Raw genomic sequence first — 19056 nt, 5'->3', positions numbered from 1 at the left:
GCGGAAGAACTGCACGCTACGTCGTGACATCTCACACAACTGCGGAGGTATCCCGACGCTACGCCACCGGCGTAGGCGGGGCGGCCGGTTCTTCCTTCCTCACGGCTACTTCGGCTCCTCCCCCAGCGCTTCACACGCTCATTGTGAAGCGACAGCGGCAGCCAACGTCTAGGGCTGTTTGAGACCTAGAGACCCTAAATCTTTGGCGCGCGTAAGCGCCCACGCCGCTCCTTCTCCACTCCCAGGGCTAGGGGCGCGAGATTCGCCTCTTTTTATTCTCTCCTCTCCTGCCCGGAGCCAACCGCCCCGGTGCGCGCGGACATCTCGCGCCGCCGCTCCCTCCTCCCTGCCCCTCCCCCTTCGGGAGCTCCCGCCCGCGCGCTCCTCCTCCTCCCCTTTCCCCGGCGACGCGCACGCGCGGCAGGCCGGCTCGCGCCCTCTCGCTTTCCTCCGGCCCGCGAGACCCCCTCCCCTTCCGCCTCGCGGCGCTTCCTCGCGCCGCGGTCTTCTCTATCCACCCCCGACATCGCGGGGCTCCCCCCGCCCGCCAACGGCGGGTCCCCGGCTTCCCAGGCCCCCTCGCTTCCCGTGCTCTCCAGCGGGGGCCTAGCCCCGGCCTCCTCTTTCCCTCCCTTCCCCCTAATTCCCCTTCCGGACGCTGCCATCATGTTGAAGCCTCAGCCGCCACAACAGACCTCCCAGCCCCAGCAGCCGCCCCCCACGCAACAGGCCGTGGCCCGCCGGCCTCCCGGGGGCACTAGCCCTCCCAACGGCGGCCTCCCGGGGCCCCTGGCCTCCACCTCGGCTCCCGCAGGGCCTCCCGCGGCCGCTTCTCCCTGCCTGGGGCCTGCAGCCGCCGCCGGGAGCGGGCTCCGCCGGGGAGCCGAGGGCATCTTGGCGCCGCAGCCGCCGCCGCCGCAGCAACACCAGGAGAGGCCAGGGGCGACGGCTATCGGCAGCGCCAGGTGAGGAGGGGTGGGTTTCCGGACGCTGGAGCCGAGGCTGCGAGGCGGCGGCGGCGGCGGCTCGGCTCCGGCCCAGCGGCCGGGACCTGAGGACACCGCGCGAGCCGGGTACCTAGCCCGGCCACCTTTGCGGGGCGCCGGGGGCAGTGGGGAACTCCCGTGAGGCTGGGGTGGGCCCCCTCAGGTCCTAACAGGTCAGAGGGAAAGGGTCCCCGGGCGGCCACCGAGACATTTGGGGGCCGTGCTCAGTTCTCAGAGCCTAGTTGGGCCTCGGGGCTCGGGCCTTAAGGGCAGGCGGGGCGCATCCCGCCAGTGCCGTCAGAACGAGGAGTTGGGGGGGTGAAGAGGTGATCAGGGTCCCCGGCTCCATTACCACGAAGGGTCTCGCGGTCCCCGGCTTCAGCCAATGGGGAGTCAGCTGCGGGAAGGGGTCCCCGGCCGTAGCCAATGGAGGGGGGCGCGCGGCCCACAGTTTGGCCAATGGGGAGGGAGGGACTTGGGAGCGGGTTGCTACCTCCCCTTTCCCGGTCTGGCCAGTAGGAGGGGAGCGGGGTGGGCGGGGGGACGGAAGGAGGGACAACTGGGAGGTCTGCGGGCAGGGAACCTTCAGCGCGCGCGCGCTCTTCCCGTACGTGCGCGCGGATGCTCTGTCTTATGACCCGGGCATTCGTGAGGCGCGGGTAATCTATATGGCAGGGTTTGGGAGTGTGCGTGGAGGGGTTCGCCTGGCGTTTGTGGATGAGTGGTGGACACCCCACTCGGTTTCTCCTGTGTGTGGCTTAATGGAATTGAGAGTGGCGGTATACGCAGGCCCAGTGGGTTCAGGTCGCGGGAGGGGGGAATTTTGGAGGCCCGTGGGCTTTACTGCGCAGGCGCAGACCGGGCGAGGCCTCCCGGTGGATGGCTTTTGCGGCTGCGCTGTCCCCCATCCCCGCCAACGGCCCCCTCATCGCCCTCCTCAACCGACGGTTACATCAGCCAGCGAGGAGCAGGGTTACCGGGCGATCGGTGACCCCTCCTCGAGAGGGTGGGTTGTAAAGGGAATACCCTCCTCCCAGAGTTTGGGGCGTAAGGCTGGTGAAAATGATTGTCTTTTCTGTTTGAGAGGTAATGTGCCTGAGCTAGGTGGTTCCGAATCTGCATTCCCTGAGCTTTCGCCTTTATGTCTAGGGTGGATTGTTGGTTAACGACTACTGTAGCATTGCTTTCTTGGAATCATGGGGCCCTGGCCCCTTGGAGAAAGTGAGAAGGTTGTGTTGAATTGACAACCATTGTCGACTGAGGTCTGTTTTAGTGGCATTTGGTAGAAATGTGTTTACTGGCTTTTACTGTCTATGCCTTTTTTTTCTCTGTATGGTGAGAGTTGGAAAATCTCGTTGATAATTGGTTTGTAGTCTAAATCGGCATCTTCACAGCATATGTGGTTTTAGGATACCAAGTTCTTTGAAATTAATTAAGAGGAATTGAATGTGTTTAAGTAACTAGTTTCTTGTTTCCTTTCTCATAGGGGACAAAGCACAGGAAAGGGACCCCCACAGTCACCGGTGAGTGCCACTCCCCACCCTTAAAGTACAGAGGTACATATGGGCATATAGGACAGATCGTGTGCACAAATAGTTGGGCTCAGAAGAGTAGAGACCCAGCACATACAAAGTGGGTGAGTGGAGTGTGGGTATTCAGAAGGAAAGTGAGATGTTGACTGGCTATTTATTTCTCCTGTGTTATTGGTAGGTGTTCGAAGGTGTCTACAACAATTCCAGAATGCTGCATTTTCTTACAGCTGTTGTGGTAAGTGGGTACCTAACCTCTAGGTTGTCTGAGGAATGTAATGCACCAGTTTGCTGGAGACACTCTTCTTTTTCCCTACTCTTCCAGGGCTCCACTTGTGATGTAAAGGTGAAGAATGGTACCACCTATGAAGGTATCTTCAAGACTCTGAGCTCAAAGGTTAGTGTACTCAAATTAGCTGATTTTTTGCATTTCATGAAGGAGGAGGGGAATGAAATAGGCTCATTGGAGATGTGAGTTGAACGGTGTTGAACAACATTGTGTTACTCATTTCTGTAGGCCTGTGCCGGAGTAGTGCTGGAAGCAATAAATGAGGGTCCGAAATTGGAGGGCTGGGTACTTTAATGTTAATGTTAAAATACTTAGTCCTGGGCTGATACTGAGAAGACTGTGTGACAGTGTGGTGTTGGGATGAGGTTAGAAAGAGTAAAAGAAAAATAGTCCTATTTTTATCATCACATTTCTTGATACTGATCCTTTACTGTTTGGAAATGGGACTTTTATAGTTTGAACTAGCAGTAGATGCTGTACACCGGAAAGCATCTGAGCCAGCAGGTGGCCCTCGTCGGGAAGACATTGTGGACACCATGGTGTTTAAGCCAAGCGATGTCATGCTTGTCCACTTCCGAAATGTTGACTTCAATTATGCTACTAAAGGTATTGTGTTGGGTTTTTATGTCAGACTAAAGAGCAGAGAGCAGTTACATAATGATTTGAATTTTTTTCTTCCCCCTTTACCATCTTTTTTTCTGAGGAGGAGGGCCAGGATTTTTTTTCTTTTTTTTTTTTCCTTTTTTAAAAGATTTTATTTATTTGAGAGAGAGCGAGAGCATGAGAGAGATCACGAGCAAGGAGCAGGGGTAGAGGGAGAGGCAGACTCCCCGCTGAGCAGGGAGCCCGATGTAGGACTTGATCCCAGGACCCTGGGATCATGACCTGAGCCAAAGGCAGACACTTAACCGACTGAGCCACCCAAGCACCCTAGGCTTTTCTTCTTGAGAATATGTCTTGATGTCTAAGATACAGTGGGATGACTTCCAGCCTGTGTTGTGGTCCTTCATGTTTCCCTTGCTTTGCTTTCAAGTCCTTGCTCCTCTTGAACTCTTCAGATGAGGCTTGTTGTGCAGCTCCACCCACACCCTCCCCTCCCCCTAACCCTGACACACTTTTCTTTGCTTCCCGACTACTTATTGGGGGTGGGGGTGTTGGAAGAGGCTGTGGAATAATCCCCTGACTCCTGATCTTCGACTCTGCCCCCACAGACAAATTCACTGATTCAGCCATTGCCATGAACTCAAAGGTGAATGGGGAGCACAAAGAGAAGGTGCTTCAGCGCTGGGAAGGGGGCGACAGCAACAGCGATGACTATGACCTCGAGTCTGACATGGTACAGCCCCCCTTCCCTGAGAGCTGGGCGCTCTGCTGCCTGAGCGCAGGTTGTTGACTATGATGTCACTCTTAGAACCAAGAGTTGCTGGGCCGGGCGGGGAGGGGGAGTCTTTTCTATTGCCGGTTGATGGCTGTCAGATTCCAAATGAAAAGCTAAAGAAAATAACAAAAATACCTGTTCTCCCACCATCTGTGATTGACAGCTATTGACATTTGATTTAAGATTTTTTTTCCTTTAACAAAGCATAGACAAGATTGTAGATTGTGTAGTCTACAATGTCCTTCCAAAAACAAGGACTTTGACTCATTTAAGATTTCTTATGAGTTAATGTATTATTATGCTATGTTTAGCTTGCATAAGAATTTATTTTCCCTGCTTGTTTTGAATTTTTTTTTAATATTGGTATATAGATCCAGTTACTGCTTTCAACTGTTTTGTCTAGTTTGCTTGTATATGTACGTGTGTATATACACACAACAAAACGTATTTATGTTTTTCCTTACTGATTGGTATTTGTTGCCGTTATTTTGCTGTTAAAAATAGTGCCTTACTGGACTTTAGAGTATGTGTACCCATGTAACATATACCAAATTTTTCTAGGACATAAACCTGAAAATGGATTCGTTAGGTCTTAAGACTTTGGGTTTATTAGCTGTTGCCAGTCTGTGCCACAGTTGGTGGTACTAGTTGGTAATTCTGCCAGCCTTGTTCTTACTTTTCCACTCTCGGTTTGGTCAGATTTGTGTGTTTTTCGCCCTGGTGGAGGAGAACGACTGGTCATTGTTGCTTTCTTTGCTGGGTTTTAAAACATTCTCCTTTCTCCCTCCTTAGTCCAATGGATGGGACCCCAACGAAATGTTCAAGTTCAACGAGGAGAACTATGGTGTAAAGACCACCTATGACAGCAGTCTTTCTTCTTACACGTGAGTGTCTTGGTACTTCCCAGATGGTGCAGTTTGAGGCATGGGGTCCTGGCATTTGTTCATGCTTTTCTGGGTGTCCAGGTTGCCCTCTCCCCACTTTTGGTCTGCCTTGTGTCATTGTCCCCTCAAAATACCAGGTCATCTCATGGGTAGAATTAGCTGCTTTCTTGTCCACTCACCGATACTTTTTCTCCAGAACTTAAAACATACTTACATATGTGTGTAAGTACTCTGGTTCAGAGATTGGCCTTGTTTCCCCACGTGGGACCTAGTAGATGCCCATTAAATATGTGCTGAGTTGTTGAAGGGGTTAAACATCTGCATACCCGAGCTACTGATAGGATTCATAGAAATGTTTTTCCTTTTTCTTCTCTTGTCCCCTGCCACCGGGATGGTGATCTGTGGTGGTCCTCTCAGGGTGCCCTTGGAGAAGGACAACTCAGAAGAGTTTCGTCAGCGGGAGCTGCGTGCAGCCCAATTAGCTCGAGAGATTGAATCGAGCCCCCAGTACCGCCTGCGGATTGCCATGGAGAACGATGATGGGCGCACCGAGGAGGAGAAGCACAGTGCGGTCCAGCGGCAGGGTTCAGGACGGGAGAGCCCCAGCTTGGCATCTAGGTGATTGCTGGGGGCGGCCTGCTCTGTTTGGGGCTCTGTACGGGCCCTGGCTTAGGCCAAGAGCTTTGTACACTCCTGTTTAAGGCTTCATGCCCATGTAAGATGTAGGTTAGTACATAGTTGTTCCTAATTTTCAGGTTTAAGAAGTGAGGCCTAGATCAGATAAGTAGTTTGTCCAAGGTAACAAAGCTAAAACTTACGGATTTAGAAAAAAATTTTTTTGAGTTTTGATACTTTTTTTTTCTCTGTATATTTATCCATATGTATATTTTAACTTTTCCCTTTATGAAGACAAAAAGTGTATGTGATGTTTAGTAATTTGGAAAAACTGTACCTTGAACTATAGTGTGATGCTCCCTTTCTAATAGGTCAGGAGTGGTAGAATTGTGGAGCTTTGGCCAGGTTGGTCAGGTCAGGGTTGACACAAAAGGTCATAAGCCTATAGCTACAGAACATTTAACCAGAACAGATCTTCAAGTGGGGGTAGTGCAAAAAGCTGGAGCGTGTGTGTGTGTGTTTTACATGCACACGCACTTTAGAAGGAAAGACTTCATTTTTCCAAAACGTGTGGGTTTTATGACTAATTGACCTTACTTGAATTTTTCCCCTAGGGAGGGAAAGTATATCCCTCTACCCCAGCGAGTTCGGGAAGGTCCCCGGGGAGGAGTTCGATGCAGTAGTTCCCGGGGTGGCCGGCCTGGCCTTAGCTCTTTGCCACCTCGTGGCCCTCACCACCTTGACAGTAGCAGCCCCGGCCCAGGTTCTGAGACACGTGGTATCAATGGAGGTGAGTTATGAAGCGGGCTTTTGTTGGGGGGGGGGGGGGGTAGGGAAGAGGATAATATGGAGGTGGGGAGGATAATTGAAAGGGGAGATGGGCTGGAAGGGTGATGCGTTGGTGATAATGTAATAGCAGATACTCTGCCTCTTTTTTCTCATCTTAAAAAAAAAAAAAAAAAAATAGGCCCTTCCCGCATGTCCCCTAAGGCACAACGGCCTGTGAGAGGTGGTGCCAAGACTCTGTCCTCACCCAGCAGTAGGCCTTCTGGAGAAGCTTCTGCTCCGCCCCCTCCTGCAGGTAAAATTTCAGCAGTTATATGAAGAAATAGAAATGGGCGGGGCGGGGGGGGGGCTGTAAATGTCAGTTGTTGAAATGCTGGGATGGGAGACAGTTTGAAGATATAAGAGACGTTGGCGGGGGGAGTTGGATTTATGCTTTTTAGGGAAGAGTTTGTTTCCTTCATGTAGCAAAGCCCAGCTGGCTATGGGTTGTGTTTGGCTGGCAGATGTCTTTTGTTTAAATTAGTTATCAGGGTGCTTGGTTGGCTCAGTCGGTGGAGCATGCGACTCTTGATCTTAGGGTCGTGAGTTCAACCCCCACACTGGGCACAGAGCTTACTTTAAAAAAAAAAAAAAAACAAAAACAACTTTTTAGTTGTCAACATTTTGAAACAGGAGACATAGAAAATTTCCAGTTCCAATTTCTTTGGAAATACAGAAAGTTCTGCAAACACTGAATGTGTCTTATAGCATAACCCTACTTAGCTAGGACTGAGTTATGATTGCCTCTAAACATTCTAAACTTTTATGCTGTTCACAAGTGTATCTTACGTGCTTATGTTAGCTGCCTTGCTCTTTTGGGCATTTAGGTTTGTGACCTTGCATATAAAAAAAAAGTGGATAAACTTTCCTTGGTGTTTCTGGCGGTTCCCTATGCCTCTTACTGAACAGCAGTAACCATTGTACAGCTTTCCCTTTTCTTCCAGTGGGCCGGATGTACCCCCCGCGCTCTCCCAAGTCGGCTGCCCCTGCCCCAATCTCAGCTTCCTGTCCTGATGCCCCCATGGGCTCGGCAGTACCGACCTCTTCGGCTTCTATCCCTGTGACATCATCGGTTGTGGATCCTGGAGTAGGCTCCATTTCCCCAGCTTCTCCAAAGATCTCATTGGCCCCCACAGATGGTAAGAGCCAGGTAGTTGAGGGCTTGTGGACAATATGAAGTGTGGTTCTGGACAGAAGGACCTTCAGGCATATGTCTCTTCTTGCTCAGTAAAAGAACTTCCAGCCAAGGAACCTGGGAGAACTCTGGAGTCCCAGGAGCTGTCCCGGATAGCTGGGAAAGGTGAGGATTTGTTTTTTTGTTTGTTTTTTGTTGTTGTTAAGATTTTATTTATTTGACAGAGAGAGTGGGTACAAGCAAGGGGAGAGGGTAGAGCAGACTACCCGCTGAGCAGGGATCCCTGGACCCTAGGATCAGGACCTGAGTCAAAGGCACATGCTTAACCGACTGAGCCACCCAGACGCCTCCCCTTTTTTTTGTTGTGTTTTGTTTTGTTTTTGATTTTCTGAGGTGTAATGTCCTTTTGACTAGGGGAGCACTTCAGTTAGTAATGAGTTGTGGGGGTTCAGAAACAGTGTCTTGTCCATTGTGTAATCCTAATTTGTCCTATAGGAATCTCAAGAGCTTTTTTTTTCCTCTTGTTTTTTTTGTCCTTTGGGGTTGGTATTGTAGCCACCTTTGAGAAAAGAAATGTGATTTTTCTCCTTTTTTCCCTGTTTCTCATAGTCCCTGGCCTTCAGAATGAACAGAAACGCTTTCAACTGGAAGAACTGAGAAAGTTTGGGGCCCAGTTTAAGGTGAGAGGAGTGTGGGAGTGAGCCAGGGTGTTAGGATGAAGAGGGATGGAGGGGGCTTATAGAAGAAGCACAGGACTTAGGACCAGGTGGGATAGAAGAGATGAGCAAGCAAGGATGGAAGAAGGGGTCCGGACCAGCTGTGTGGGTACTGTATGTGTGCTGCTCTCCTTCCAGCTGCAGCCCAGTAGCTCCCCTGAGACCAGCCTGGATCCTTTTCCTCCCCGGATCTTAAAGGAGGAGGCCAAAGGGAAAGAGAAGGAGGTTGATGGTTTATTAACATCAGAGCCAGTGGGGTCCCCAGTCTCCTCGAAGACGGAGTCCGTATCGGATAAGGAGGACAAGCCGCCCCTGCCGCCGGCAGGAGGCACAGAGGGGCCCGAGCAGCCCCCGCCACCTTGCCCAAGCCAGACTGGCAGCCCCCCGGTAGGCCTCATCAAGGGAGACGACAAGGATGAGGGCCCGGTCGCTGAGTGAGTAGGATGGGGAGCTGGGTGGGTGTCAGGTGGGGAGAGGAGCAAGCCATGAGGATTGACTCTCTTGTTCTCTCACAGACAAGTGAAGAAGTCAACACTGAACCCCAACGCCAAGGAGTTCAATCCCACAAAGCCTCTGCTGTCTGTGGTAAGATGGGATGGGCAGATGTGGATTGGTTTCCCCGAGGGAGGCTTGGGAGTGGGATGATAGAGCAAGGGGGCGGCGCTCTGAAAGTTGGGCTGCTCTGGGGAAAACAGGTGTCAGGCTTGGGGCGAGGGGTCATGATGTGTCTGGCAAGTGTTTATGTGTTTCTCCCTGAGGTTTAGCGTTCGTGTGTTGGGGTAGTTGGGAGCATGGGTTTCATTCAGGCCCCTGATTTGGTTTGAACTCCTCTACTTAAAAAAAAAAAAAAAAAAAAAAAAAAAAACCAACAACTTGGTGATCACAGACAAGCCATTTAACTTTTCTGCCTTGATTTCCTTACCTCTAATTTGAGAATACCCGTCTCATGGGGTCCGATGTGAGGCTTAACCAAGACGCAGGGTAGAATGTGTTGCTAGGAGAGGCGTACAAAAACCAAACTTCGTGTTCTCCCTTGTCTCTTACAGAATAAATCTACCAGTACCCCGACTTCTCCGGGGCCCCGGACTCATTCAACTCCCTCCATCCCGGTGCTGACAGCAGGCCAGAGTGGGCTCTACAGCCCCCAGTACATTTCCTACATACCTCAGATCCACATGGGACCAGCTGTTCAGGTAAGAGGAAAGACTGAGCAGCTCTGGGCTAAGAGGCTGGGTTGGGCTGCTGAGGGCCAGGTCAGGCCTGGTGAGGGCATTTGTGAGCAAGCTATTGAGCTTCATCTGTGTTCTTGTCCCTAGGCACCTCAGATGTATCCATACCCTGTATCCAATTCTGTGCCTGGACAGCAGGGCAAGTACCGGGGAGCAAAAGGTGAGCAGAGTTGGCAGGGCTGGTTGGCGGGGCTGCCAGGTTGCCTCCTGGCAGATGGAGCTTGAGCTCAGCACTCTTTCCCCTACCCCAGGCTCCCTGCCCCCCCAGCGCTCGGACCAACACCAGCCAGCCTCAGCCCCTCCGATGATGCAGGCCGCCGCCGCTGCTGGCCCACCTCTGGTGGCTGCCACGCCGTACTCTTCCTACATCCCTTACACCCCACAGCAGTTCCCGGGCCAGCCCGCCATGATGCAGCCCATGGCCCACTACCCCTCGCAGGTAACTGAGGCATGGGGTGGGGCGGGGGAGAGTTGGGGGACAGAGCGAAGGATCACCTCTGTTCCATCACCCAGACTCAGGCTTCCATCCTGGCTCTGGTAGGATCCGTAGCAAGGCATCGCTACTCTCTGAAGTATAGATCACATAGCGTCTCTTGGCTGGGGTCGTTGTGAACTAGAAACGGTGGTTGTGACAAGGATGGGGTGGTGCTGTGCATAGGTTCTCGGGCAGCAGGATGTGCCGACCGCTTCTCTCCTTACCTCTCCAGCCAGTGTTTGCCCCCATGCTTCAGAGCAACCCACGCATGCTGACGTCGGGGAGCCATCCCCAGGCCATTGTGTCGTCCTCCACCCCTCAGTACCCTTCTGCAGAGCAGCCCACCCCCCAAGCCCTCTATGGTGAGTTCTGTGCCGTTCTTCTCGGACCTTGCTCCTCAGCCCCCTCTGGTGTGCTTGGCACTGATTCTCTCCCTCTTTCCTGCTGTAGCCACTGTTCACCAGTCCTATCCACACCATGCCACGCAGCTCCATGCCCACCAGCCGCAGCCGGCCACCACACCTACTGGGAGCCAGCCGCAGTCCCAGCATGCGGCCCCCAGTCCCGTCCAGGTGCCTGCCATGGGAGATCCGAGTGGTTGGGGCAGGAACAGGTGGCTGGAAGAGGGGGATAGAGTTCGAGGGGTCATTCCCCAGCGGGAGAGGATCAGGGGTCAGTGGGTGGTAGACCTGAGGAGTGGGGTGGCACTCACCCTTCCCCTCCCCTAACAGCACCAGGCGGGGCAGGCCCCACACCTGGGCAGTGGACAGCCACAGCAGAATCTGTACCACCCAGGGGCCCTGACAGGCACGCCGCCTTCTCTGCCACCGGGACCTTCTGCCCAGTCCCCTCAGAGCAGCTTCCCCCAACCAGCCGCTGTATATGCCATCCATGCCCATCAGCAGCTGCCCCACGGCTTCACCAACATGGCCCATGTTACCCAGGTAAGAACCCCAGGGACTTGCTTCCTGGGGCTGTCCTGTTCCTGAATCCTTGTGTTCCTTTCCTGAGTGCTCTTAACACCAGGATTCTCAGAGCCCACGTCTAGCTTCTGGGGTGCTCACGGCTGTTTTTTTCTCCGCAGGCCCATGTCCAAACTGGAATCACAGCAGCCCCGCCCCCTCACCCTGGGGCTCCCCACCCGCCCCAGGTGATGCTGCTGCACCCACCCCAGAGCCATGGGGGCCCCCCCCAAGGCGCGGTGCCCCAGAGTGGGGTGCCTGCACTCTCAGCTTCCACACCCTCACCCTACCCCTACATCGGACACCCCCAAGGTGAGCAGCCTGGCCAGGCGCCTGGATTTCCAGGAGGAGCCGATGACAGGATTCGTGAGTTCTCGTTAGCTGGGGGAATTTGGCATGGAAGAGCTGACGGGCTGCAGGTGGGGCAGGATGCTCGGGTTCTGGGAGGGGAGTGAGGGGTCTTGGAGGCAGGGCGCCCGCCGACCTGCACCTGTCTGTGAAGTATGTAGGGTGGGCAGAAGCCACAGTCGCCGCCGCCAGGGGCTTGCTCCTGGCTCTGTCCTTTGCTTCCCTCCGTCCTCGCTCAGTTGTGATCCAGCAGCCCCCCTCCCCACTGCCTCCCCAGCTCTCAGTGACCCCGACTGTCTCCTGACTTAGCCGAGGTAAGGTCAGCGCAGCAGACAGGGCCAGGCTGGGGCGTGGGGGGCTGAGCTGGGCACATGAGTAAGGGCTCTCGCTCACTGGGAAACAGTGATTGATCTGTGCTTCTGACAGCCCCATGAGACACCTTGAGGAGGCCGCTCCTACCCAGACACTCCCCCCGCACCCCACACTGGACGGCATTGGATGAAGGGACAGCTGCTTGGGTTCTAATGCTCCTGCTCTCTTCTCTTTCCCCTCCAACCAGTTCAATCTCATCCCTCCCAGCAGCTCCCCTTCCACCCCCCGGGGAACTGAAGATTGTCCTGGCCGCGACCTGAGACCTCCATGAGTGGAGGGAAGAGTGATCTATGTCTCTTCCCCCAGCAGCTCGGACCAGTCCCAGCCCCCCAATCCCCCCTTTCCCCCGGGGGAGCTGGGGAATTCCTGCCAAGCACCTTGAAGGGGAGGGGCCTTGAAGTGGGCAGGGCCAGGGTCCAGCGGGGGTGGGGGGTTCCTGCTCTGCCCCTGCCCGTCCCCACCCCATCTTGCCCTCCCATCCTCTCATCTATCCCCCGCTGGAGACGGAAGACCTTTTATTTTCTATTATTTATAACCTCAGACTTGGGCCCTGTTTCTTTTCTTCCCCATTAACTTGAGTGACCTGCGTGAGAGACAGACAGACAGATGCCCCACAAGGATGGTTGGACAAGGACTTTTACTTTTTATTACATAAAAATATTAAAAAAAATTAAAAAAAAATAAAATTTTAAACTAACTTAACCTGCCTCTGGTTTCCAGTGGAGAACAGTAAGATGGTAGCTGTCTAGTCTTGGGAGGCCTGACGTGGCTCCCAGGAGTGGGGAAAATGCAGAACAGGCTGGATGCTTGCTGCCCTGTCACTGGGTGACTTTGCTCTCACCTTGATGTTGGTCTCATCGTGAGGTGCAGTTTCAAGTTTTTATTGCTAGTGTAAGTACATTAATTTCTTCTCTTTGCACCAAAAAACGTTAGTGATTTTGGCCGCTGGAAACAAAGGCCTGCCCGGAGCCCAGCTGAGAGGTGGTGTGTGCAGGTGGGCACTGCAAAGATGAAGCCACTGGCAGAAGGGAGACGGCTGGAATGAGGAGCCTGGTTTAGGGGAGCAAGAGCTAAACCAGGGGCTAAATGGCACGGATGGAAGAGCCAGGTATGGGATGTAGAAATGACACATTGCAGAAGTGTTTGGTTATTTCCAAGGAAACACTGCAATTTTTTACTGCATGTCCTGGCCTTGGTTTTCTTGTCTTTTAAGTAAAGATCACTTTCTTCTTAGAGCGTTGGGGTAGGGCTGGTACTCATGGGTAGGTGGGGGTTTCAGCTGGGACCAAAGCCAGAGAAGATGGGCTGAGAGCAGGGCAGGGAAAGTGCAGGGTTACATACTGGGGAAAAGATCCAAGGTGTGAGGGTCTGAAACCAGGTAATGGGTGGGCATGATGGGGCAGCTGGCTTACATAGAGTTAAGCGAGAACAAATGTACAGGGTTGTAGAAGAGCTCTCTTAAAGGATGGGAGTTGCAGCTGGGGGTCAGTGATGGAAAAAGCAGCAGCAAGAAAGCCAGCCAGGCTCAGGACATCTCAGGTGCAGATGGAGCGGTCTCCCCAATACAGAGATGGGACTGCAGTGCTTACCAGGTGGTCTTGAGGCCTGGGGTGGGGGTCGGGGGTGGGTCTTAGGAATCTCTTGAAACCTTCTGGCCTTACCTCAGACACCAAGGGTAAAGCAAACCTGCCCTATCACGTTCTTTTTTGTGAAGCTCTGCCTTTTGTCCTTTTCTTGAGCCCATTTCTCTGCCTCTGCTGTGAAGCCATAGATTTGTGACTCAAAACAGCTCTCGGGTTGGGCCTAAGAGCCTCCCCGCTCTGGGTGGCTCATAAGTGCTGAATATACTCATTTGTCAGGAAGTAAGGTTGAAAGAGGTGCTTGTTAATCCCTGCTGAAAGTTAACCTTCTGTTGTCCTGGCCAGTCGTTTCAAGTTTTTAAATACCTATTCAGCATTTTACTCCATACAGTTTGATAAGTCCTTATCTTAATTTTAAGTCTCAGAAAACTTCAGTTTATAACTTCTCACTCCTGTGTTTAGAATTGGTGATATATAGCGGGGACAACCTATCGAGCACAGAGACTTAATTAAAAAGAGGGTCCTGATAAAGTGCTGAGTGTTGGTTCTAGAGGTGAGACACAGTCCCCAGTATCCTAGAGCTTAGACAAGGGCAGGTAGACATTAACGGCCTTCGTAACCACTCCCAAGAGGATAGGAGGTGGGTTTGGCATCTCTGAACCCACGCTTGCTCAGGCGAAGTCCCCAGTTTCTCCCATAGGACAGCCAAGAATCCTACCTAGTGTTTTGCTAGGCAGCCACACCAACTTCACTAGACCAACTTTCCTCCTTTTCTCAAGTTGTCTGAGCAGTTCTGACAGCTTTAAGACAGGAGCTTTTCCAAACGGCACCACAGAGAAACCGAGGGATGTGTTCTAGGCTCCGTGTTTCTACTCCCCCATCCTCCAACTTAGACAAAGGACACAAGACACAACGTCCCTCACTATTCACAGAACAGTTTATTGACCTACCTCACCTGGCAGGCCGTGGGGCCCCTCCTGGCCAGGGGAAGTGTCAGGCGAGCTGCACTGCTGGGTGCAGCCCGGGCCCTGGGGAGGGGGCTGCAGCAGCGGGAGAGAACTCGGGCTAGTGCAGCCTTCAATGCCAGAGTCTGAGCAGAGTCCAGACTCAACTCCATTTAAGGTTCTTGTCTTCCTCGGTCATGGCAGGCGTCTCAGTGACAAGGCCAGTGCCGATGGTCCGGTTGCCATCTCGCAGGGTGAAACGCTGGCCTTTTTCTAAGATCATGGGCTGCCGCAAGATAAGGCTGACCTTCAGGTCCTCCCCGGGCATGGCAAGCTCCTGGTGGGGGCAGAGACCGGGTTCATGCGTGGCCCTCAGGGCACCTTCTTCCTGTTTGCTGCCTACCAAGGCTAAAAGTTAGGGAATCCATGTGAACTAAATTGAATTTGAATTAAAAGAATTTTTAGGGCGCCTGGGTGGCTCAGTTGGTTAAGCGACTGCCTTCGGCTCAGGTCATGATCCTGGAGTCCCTGGATCGAGTCCCGCATCGGGCTCCCTGCTCAGCAGGGAGTCTGCTTCTCCCTCTGACCCTCCCCCCTCTCATGCTCTATCTCATTCTCTCTCAAATGAATAAATTTTTTTTTTTTTTAAGAATTTTTAGAAGGTTATAGGAAATGCAGCAGGGGGATTCTCTGTGGAGACAGCTCCACCCCAGCTGCTAGGCAGATGCAAACAGTGTATGTGAAGACAGGAAAGGACTTGTGACCAGTGTTCCTAATGTTCACTCTTGAAAAGTCAAGGAAACTATGGGTCATGCAGGTTTCTTTGTCACAAGAATTCTCTGAGCCATTGTGTACGGTGGAACTCTCAACAGGAAGAATCCTTTTCTGGGAGATCTTTCTGTGGGTAAATGCTAGCATGGGTAAGTTTTTTTTACCTACTTCAGCCCAGGGAATACTGGGTGGAGACTCACTCCCCCTAAACCCACCGAGCCAGACCTTTCCATCACTAGCTTTGTCTACACCAGTCAATGCAAAGTCACTCGTGTTGGCCCAGCTCTGGAACTGAGAGAGGTAGAGCTGATAGAGTGTCGCTCCCACTCCTTCACATATCCTATACCCACCATACCTTCCCTGGTGGCAAGATGACACGACAGGCCATGTCCCAAGTCAGGGAGAACATGACAGGCATGAAGTGGGACACAAAAGGCTTATGGCGGCCACCTTCCTCCTTGCTGAGGATATAAACCTAGAAAAAAAAAGCACCAAGGGTGAAGCCATGCCTGGCCAGAAAGGCTGCCTCCGCATGGGATGGTCTGGCTCAGCGCAGCCCACTGCCTGGAGCCCTCACCTGTGCCTCCACCTTCTGGTGGGGCTGGATGGACCCTGGTTTGGCCATGACCAGGCCACGCCTCAGGTCCTCTCGCTTCAAGCCTCGGACCAGGGCTCCGAGGTTGTCACCTGCCTCTGCCCTCTCCAGACTCTTGTGGAACATCTCAATGCCTAGGAGGGAAGAGGAGAGACAAGGGAGGAAGGGTCTGCAAGGAAAATCCTGGAGCCAGCCCCTGGGTCCCAAGGCGTCTTTCCTATACCTGTCACCACAGTGCGAATGTTCTTGCTGTGTCCCAGGAACTCACACTCATCTCCCTTCTTCAAAATGCCACGCTCTAGTGTACCTGTCACCACCGTGCCCCGGCCTGGAAAGAAATAGGACAGGAAGGACATCAGGGACCCCGAACCAGGCTATATAGCTAGAGAGGAGTGCAAGCGAACACGGTCCTCACCAGGAATAGAATAAATGGACTCTACAGGCAGCAGGAAAGGCCTCTCCAGGTCTCGGGTGGGTACCGGGATGTAAGTGTCCACGGCATCCAGCAGCTTCTGCACAGACTTCACGCCTAGCTCAGGGTCACGTTGCTATGGGGGAGGTGACAAGACTCTGAAATTTTCATTCTCCTCTAAGAGACACTCCCCAGGCTCAGAGCAGAACTCTGGACGCCCATCCATCCAGCCCCATCCTCTGCCAGTAACAGCCCCTGCCTGACCCCGCCTTCACCTCAAGGGCACAGAGAGCAGAGCCTATGATGACCGGGGTCTCCTCCCCTTTGTAGCCAAACTCAGTGAGCAGTTCCCGGATCTCCAGCTCAACCAGCTCCACCATCTCAGAGTCCTGGACAGCATCTGCTTTGTTCACGTACACCACAACGTGCTCTACTCCAATCTGTGGATGGCAAAGAGGTAGAAGTGGTGTCCTCAGTGGACCAACTCCCCACTCTTCCTCTTTCCACCCCTCCCCAGGCTCTGAGTACCTGTTTGGCCAGTAATAGATGCTCTCGGGTCTGGGGCATAGGGCCATCATTGGCCGCCACCACCAGGATGCAGCCGTCGAGGGGGGCGGTGCCTGTGATCATATTCTGGGTAGAAGGATAGGAAAACAGCCTAGTTCATGGACCTCAGCTCCACATCCATCTAGCCAAGCACAGCAGTTGAGGCCCACCTTTCTCTGTCATCTCCTTACCACCCACTTTAAGTGATCATGCCCAGAAATCCATGACCTCAACCCATGCACCCTGAATATCCTAACTTCCCCACAAGAACATTTTTCCTGGCAAGAGACAGCCCATGGCCCTGTACCCGGCAATTCTCTCACCTTAACATAATCTGCGTGACCTGGGCAGTCTGTGTGGGCATAGTGGCGGGCCGCAGTGCTGTACTCCACGTGAGCTGCATTAATTGTGATTCCACGGGCTCGCTCTTCAGGAGCATTGTCAATCTCTTCGTATTTCTTAAATTTCGCTCCACCTCCCTCCGCTAAAACTAAGGGGAAGGAGGAGAATAAATCAAAGTTCCAAAGGCAGAGGCAGGGCTCAAGCCACACCCGAGTCCCTCCCACCTACTACGCAAAGGACAGTCTGGGAGAATAATGCGTCCATGACCCCCTCCCTTAGTTCCTGCAGCGGGTGTGACCGGGTCAGAAGGAAATGTTAAAGGGCTTCTAGCTCCAGCCCTGCGACTTCTGTAGGATAAAGCCTCTGCTTACGGGACACTGGCCACGGCTAAAGAGAAGCCATTCGGGCTCCCCAGCTTATGCATCACAAAATCTTTCACGCTCAGGGGAAATGCATCATCCAATCCACCGCCCGGGGCCACACCACCTCCAGCAGCACCTCCCGGGCTCCAGTCCCGCCAGCATAGCGGGCACTTCCGGACGCCCCCGACCCATCCCCGCTTACTCTTCGTGATGGCCGCGGTCAGTGTGGTCTTGCCGTGGTCCACATGGCCGATGGTGCCCACGTTCACATGGGGCTTGTCGCGCACATAGGTCTTCTTGGCCTCCACGGCCAGACCACGGCACAAGCGAGGCAGTGCCGGGGCCTTCAGCGGCCGCAACACACTCTGCAGCACTGGGGTCGGGCCGGCGCCGAGACCTGCCGGGGCAGAGGCTTGGACTCAAGGCGCCGGTCCGAGCCCGGCCGCTCCCGACGACCCCCACGGGGCCCCGCGCCGCCATTGCCTCCCCCGCCCTCTCACCGCTCAGGAGGGGCGTCGCGCGCAGCAGGGTGGTGGCCGCCATTGTGGTCGCACTCGCGCCCCGAGTATCGGGCCCCGGGCGCCCGCGCGTGCAAAAAGGAAAGGGCACGGGCGACTGGAGGTCACTTCCGGCGGAAGTGAAGGTCCGGAGGGCAAGTCTGGGTCCCTCTACCCTCCAGTTTTTATGGCCATCTTACGACTTCCGGGCGTGGGACCAAAGACGACACCAGGAAGGGGCTGGTGTCTCGGGGGCGGGGAGGGAGGGGGACGGTTTCCAAGGCGCTCTCGGGCCTCGCGGACGGACGGGAGCAAAGCGGTTCTCTCTGGCGGCGCAGGGAAGCGACGTGAAGCATCCCGTCGCGCACCGGCGCCCCGGAGGCTCATGGGTGTTGTAGTTCCCGGGGCGGCGCGCTGTGTTTGAGCTGGGCGTGGGAGTCAGGTAGAGCTAGGCGGGGCCCGGAGTGAGGGTGCCGGCCTCCCGGAGGCCGAGGCGGCGGCTCCGGCGCGGCCTGCTCAGGAGCGTCCTGGCCCAGAGCCCCGTGGAGTCCGACCCACTGCGCGGGTCTGGCGAGAGATCTGGCGGCCGTTGAGCCGCCGCTGGAGGTAGGACCAGGCCCTACGGCCAGACTGAGGGAGACGGGCCTGGGAGCCATGCGCGGGTGGGGCGCAAGTGTGACCCATCTCTCCGCGGAGCCTTTGTTTTCTTATCTGTAAAATGGGAACAGTAGTATCTACCTCATGGGGAGATTCTGACGTCTGGCTCTGAGAGAAATGAGCTGGACAAGAGGCGGGAATGGAGGCCAGGGGCCTCCAGGTCCCACAGTCCCTGACCGTCAAATAGCACCCCCCTCCTGGCTCACAGCCTGCGGGGACAGACAGCTTTGCCGTCCACCCCTGGGTCCCCTCAGCAGGCCAGGGCCTAATTCCCTTAATCGTCGCCCCACCCGCCCACCTGGTTATACAGATGATACGCAGGGTGAGAGACCGGCCTCAGGTGCCTGTATACGCAGCCTGAGTCTTGTTCCCTCGGTGGCCCCAGCACCGAACACAGGGCGGGGCACCCAGCGGGCGCTCAGGGAATTTGTGTTGACTGAATGAGTGAGTGCAAGGCTAGCATATGACCTTTAACTTTCACATCCATCATGTCATCACCCCGGGATGAGAACAGCAGCTGCTTAACCCTGATGGATGTTTCCCGAACTCATCAGATCCCAAGACTCCGTGGACGGTTTTTGGTTTCAAATAGATGCCCTAATTCCTC

At 54.2% G+C, this 19056-nt stretch overlaps 2 protein-coding genes across 22 annotated transcripts; one reads left to right on the top strand and one right to left on the bottom strand.

Annotated features, from left to right (window-relative positions):
* The first annotated feature begins 406 nt into the window (after nt 1-406).
* Nucleotides 407-12736, top strand: ATXN2L (ataxin 2 like). 21 transcript variants are annotated; one of them, XM_044915665.1, is made up of 24 exons: nt 407-965; nt 2473-2509; nt 2697-2753; nt 2841-2912; nt 3260-3410; nt 4016-4140; nt 4975-5066; nt 5484-5684; nt 6296-6471; nt 6649-6762; nt 7433-7645; nt 7735-7806; nt 8251-8321; nt 8496-8791; nt 8873-8942; nt 9404-9550; nt 9674-9746; nt 9838-10025; nt 10294-10423; nt 10512-10633; nt 10793-11005; nt 11146-11335; nt 11649-11685; nt 11931-11970. In XM_044915665.1, exons 1-23 carry the CDS (start codon nt 667-669, stop codon nt 11678-11680), a joined length of 3141 nt encoding a protein of 1046 aa, XP_044771600.1. In that variant the 5' UTR covers nt 407-666; the 3' UTR covers nt 11681-11685; nt 11931-11970. The 21 variants fall into 21 exon arrangements, with proteins under 21 accessions (XP_044771600.1, XP_044771605.1, XP_044771603.1 ...); XM_044915670.1 differs by lacking the exon at nt 11649-11685 and having other exon boundaries at nt 7508-7645; nt 11931-12736; XM_044915668.1 differs by lacking the exon at nt 11649-11685 and having other exon boundaries at nt 7451-7645; nt 11954-12736.
* Nucleotides 12737-14240: 1504 nt separating this feature from the next.
* On the bottom strand, nt 14241-18000 carry TUFM (Tu translation elongation factor, mitochondrial). Its single transcript, XM_021700508.1, has 10 exons — nt 17796-18000; nt 17498-17692; nt 16915-17081; nt 16574-16678; nt 16321-16485; nt 16049-16181; nt 15857-15961; nt 15616-15767; nt 15394-15513; nt 14241-14604 (listed from the first exon to the last, which is right to left on the bottom strand). The coding sequence occupies exons 1-10, from the start codon at nt 17836-17838 to the stop codon at nt 14431-14433; spliced, it is 1359 nt and encodes a 452-aa protein (XP_021556183.1). The 5' UTR covers nt 17839-18000; the 3' UTR covers nt 14241-14430.
* Nucleotides 18001-19056: the final 1056 nt, after the last annotated feature.

This window comes from Neomonachus schauinslandi, chromosome 5, assembly GCF_002201575.2.
Source record: "Neomonachus schauinslandi chromosome 5, ASM220157v2, whole genome shotgun sequence".
In the NCBI taxonomy this organism is placed as follows: domain Eukaryota; kingdom Metazoa; phylum Chordata; class Mammalia; order Carnivora; family Phocidae; genus Neomonachus; species Neomonachus schauinslandi.
This window is presented reverse-complemented; position numbering and strand designations above follow the sequence as displayed.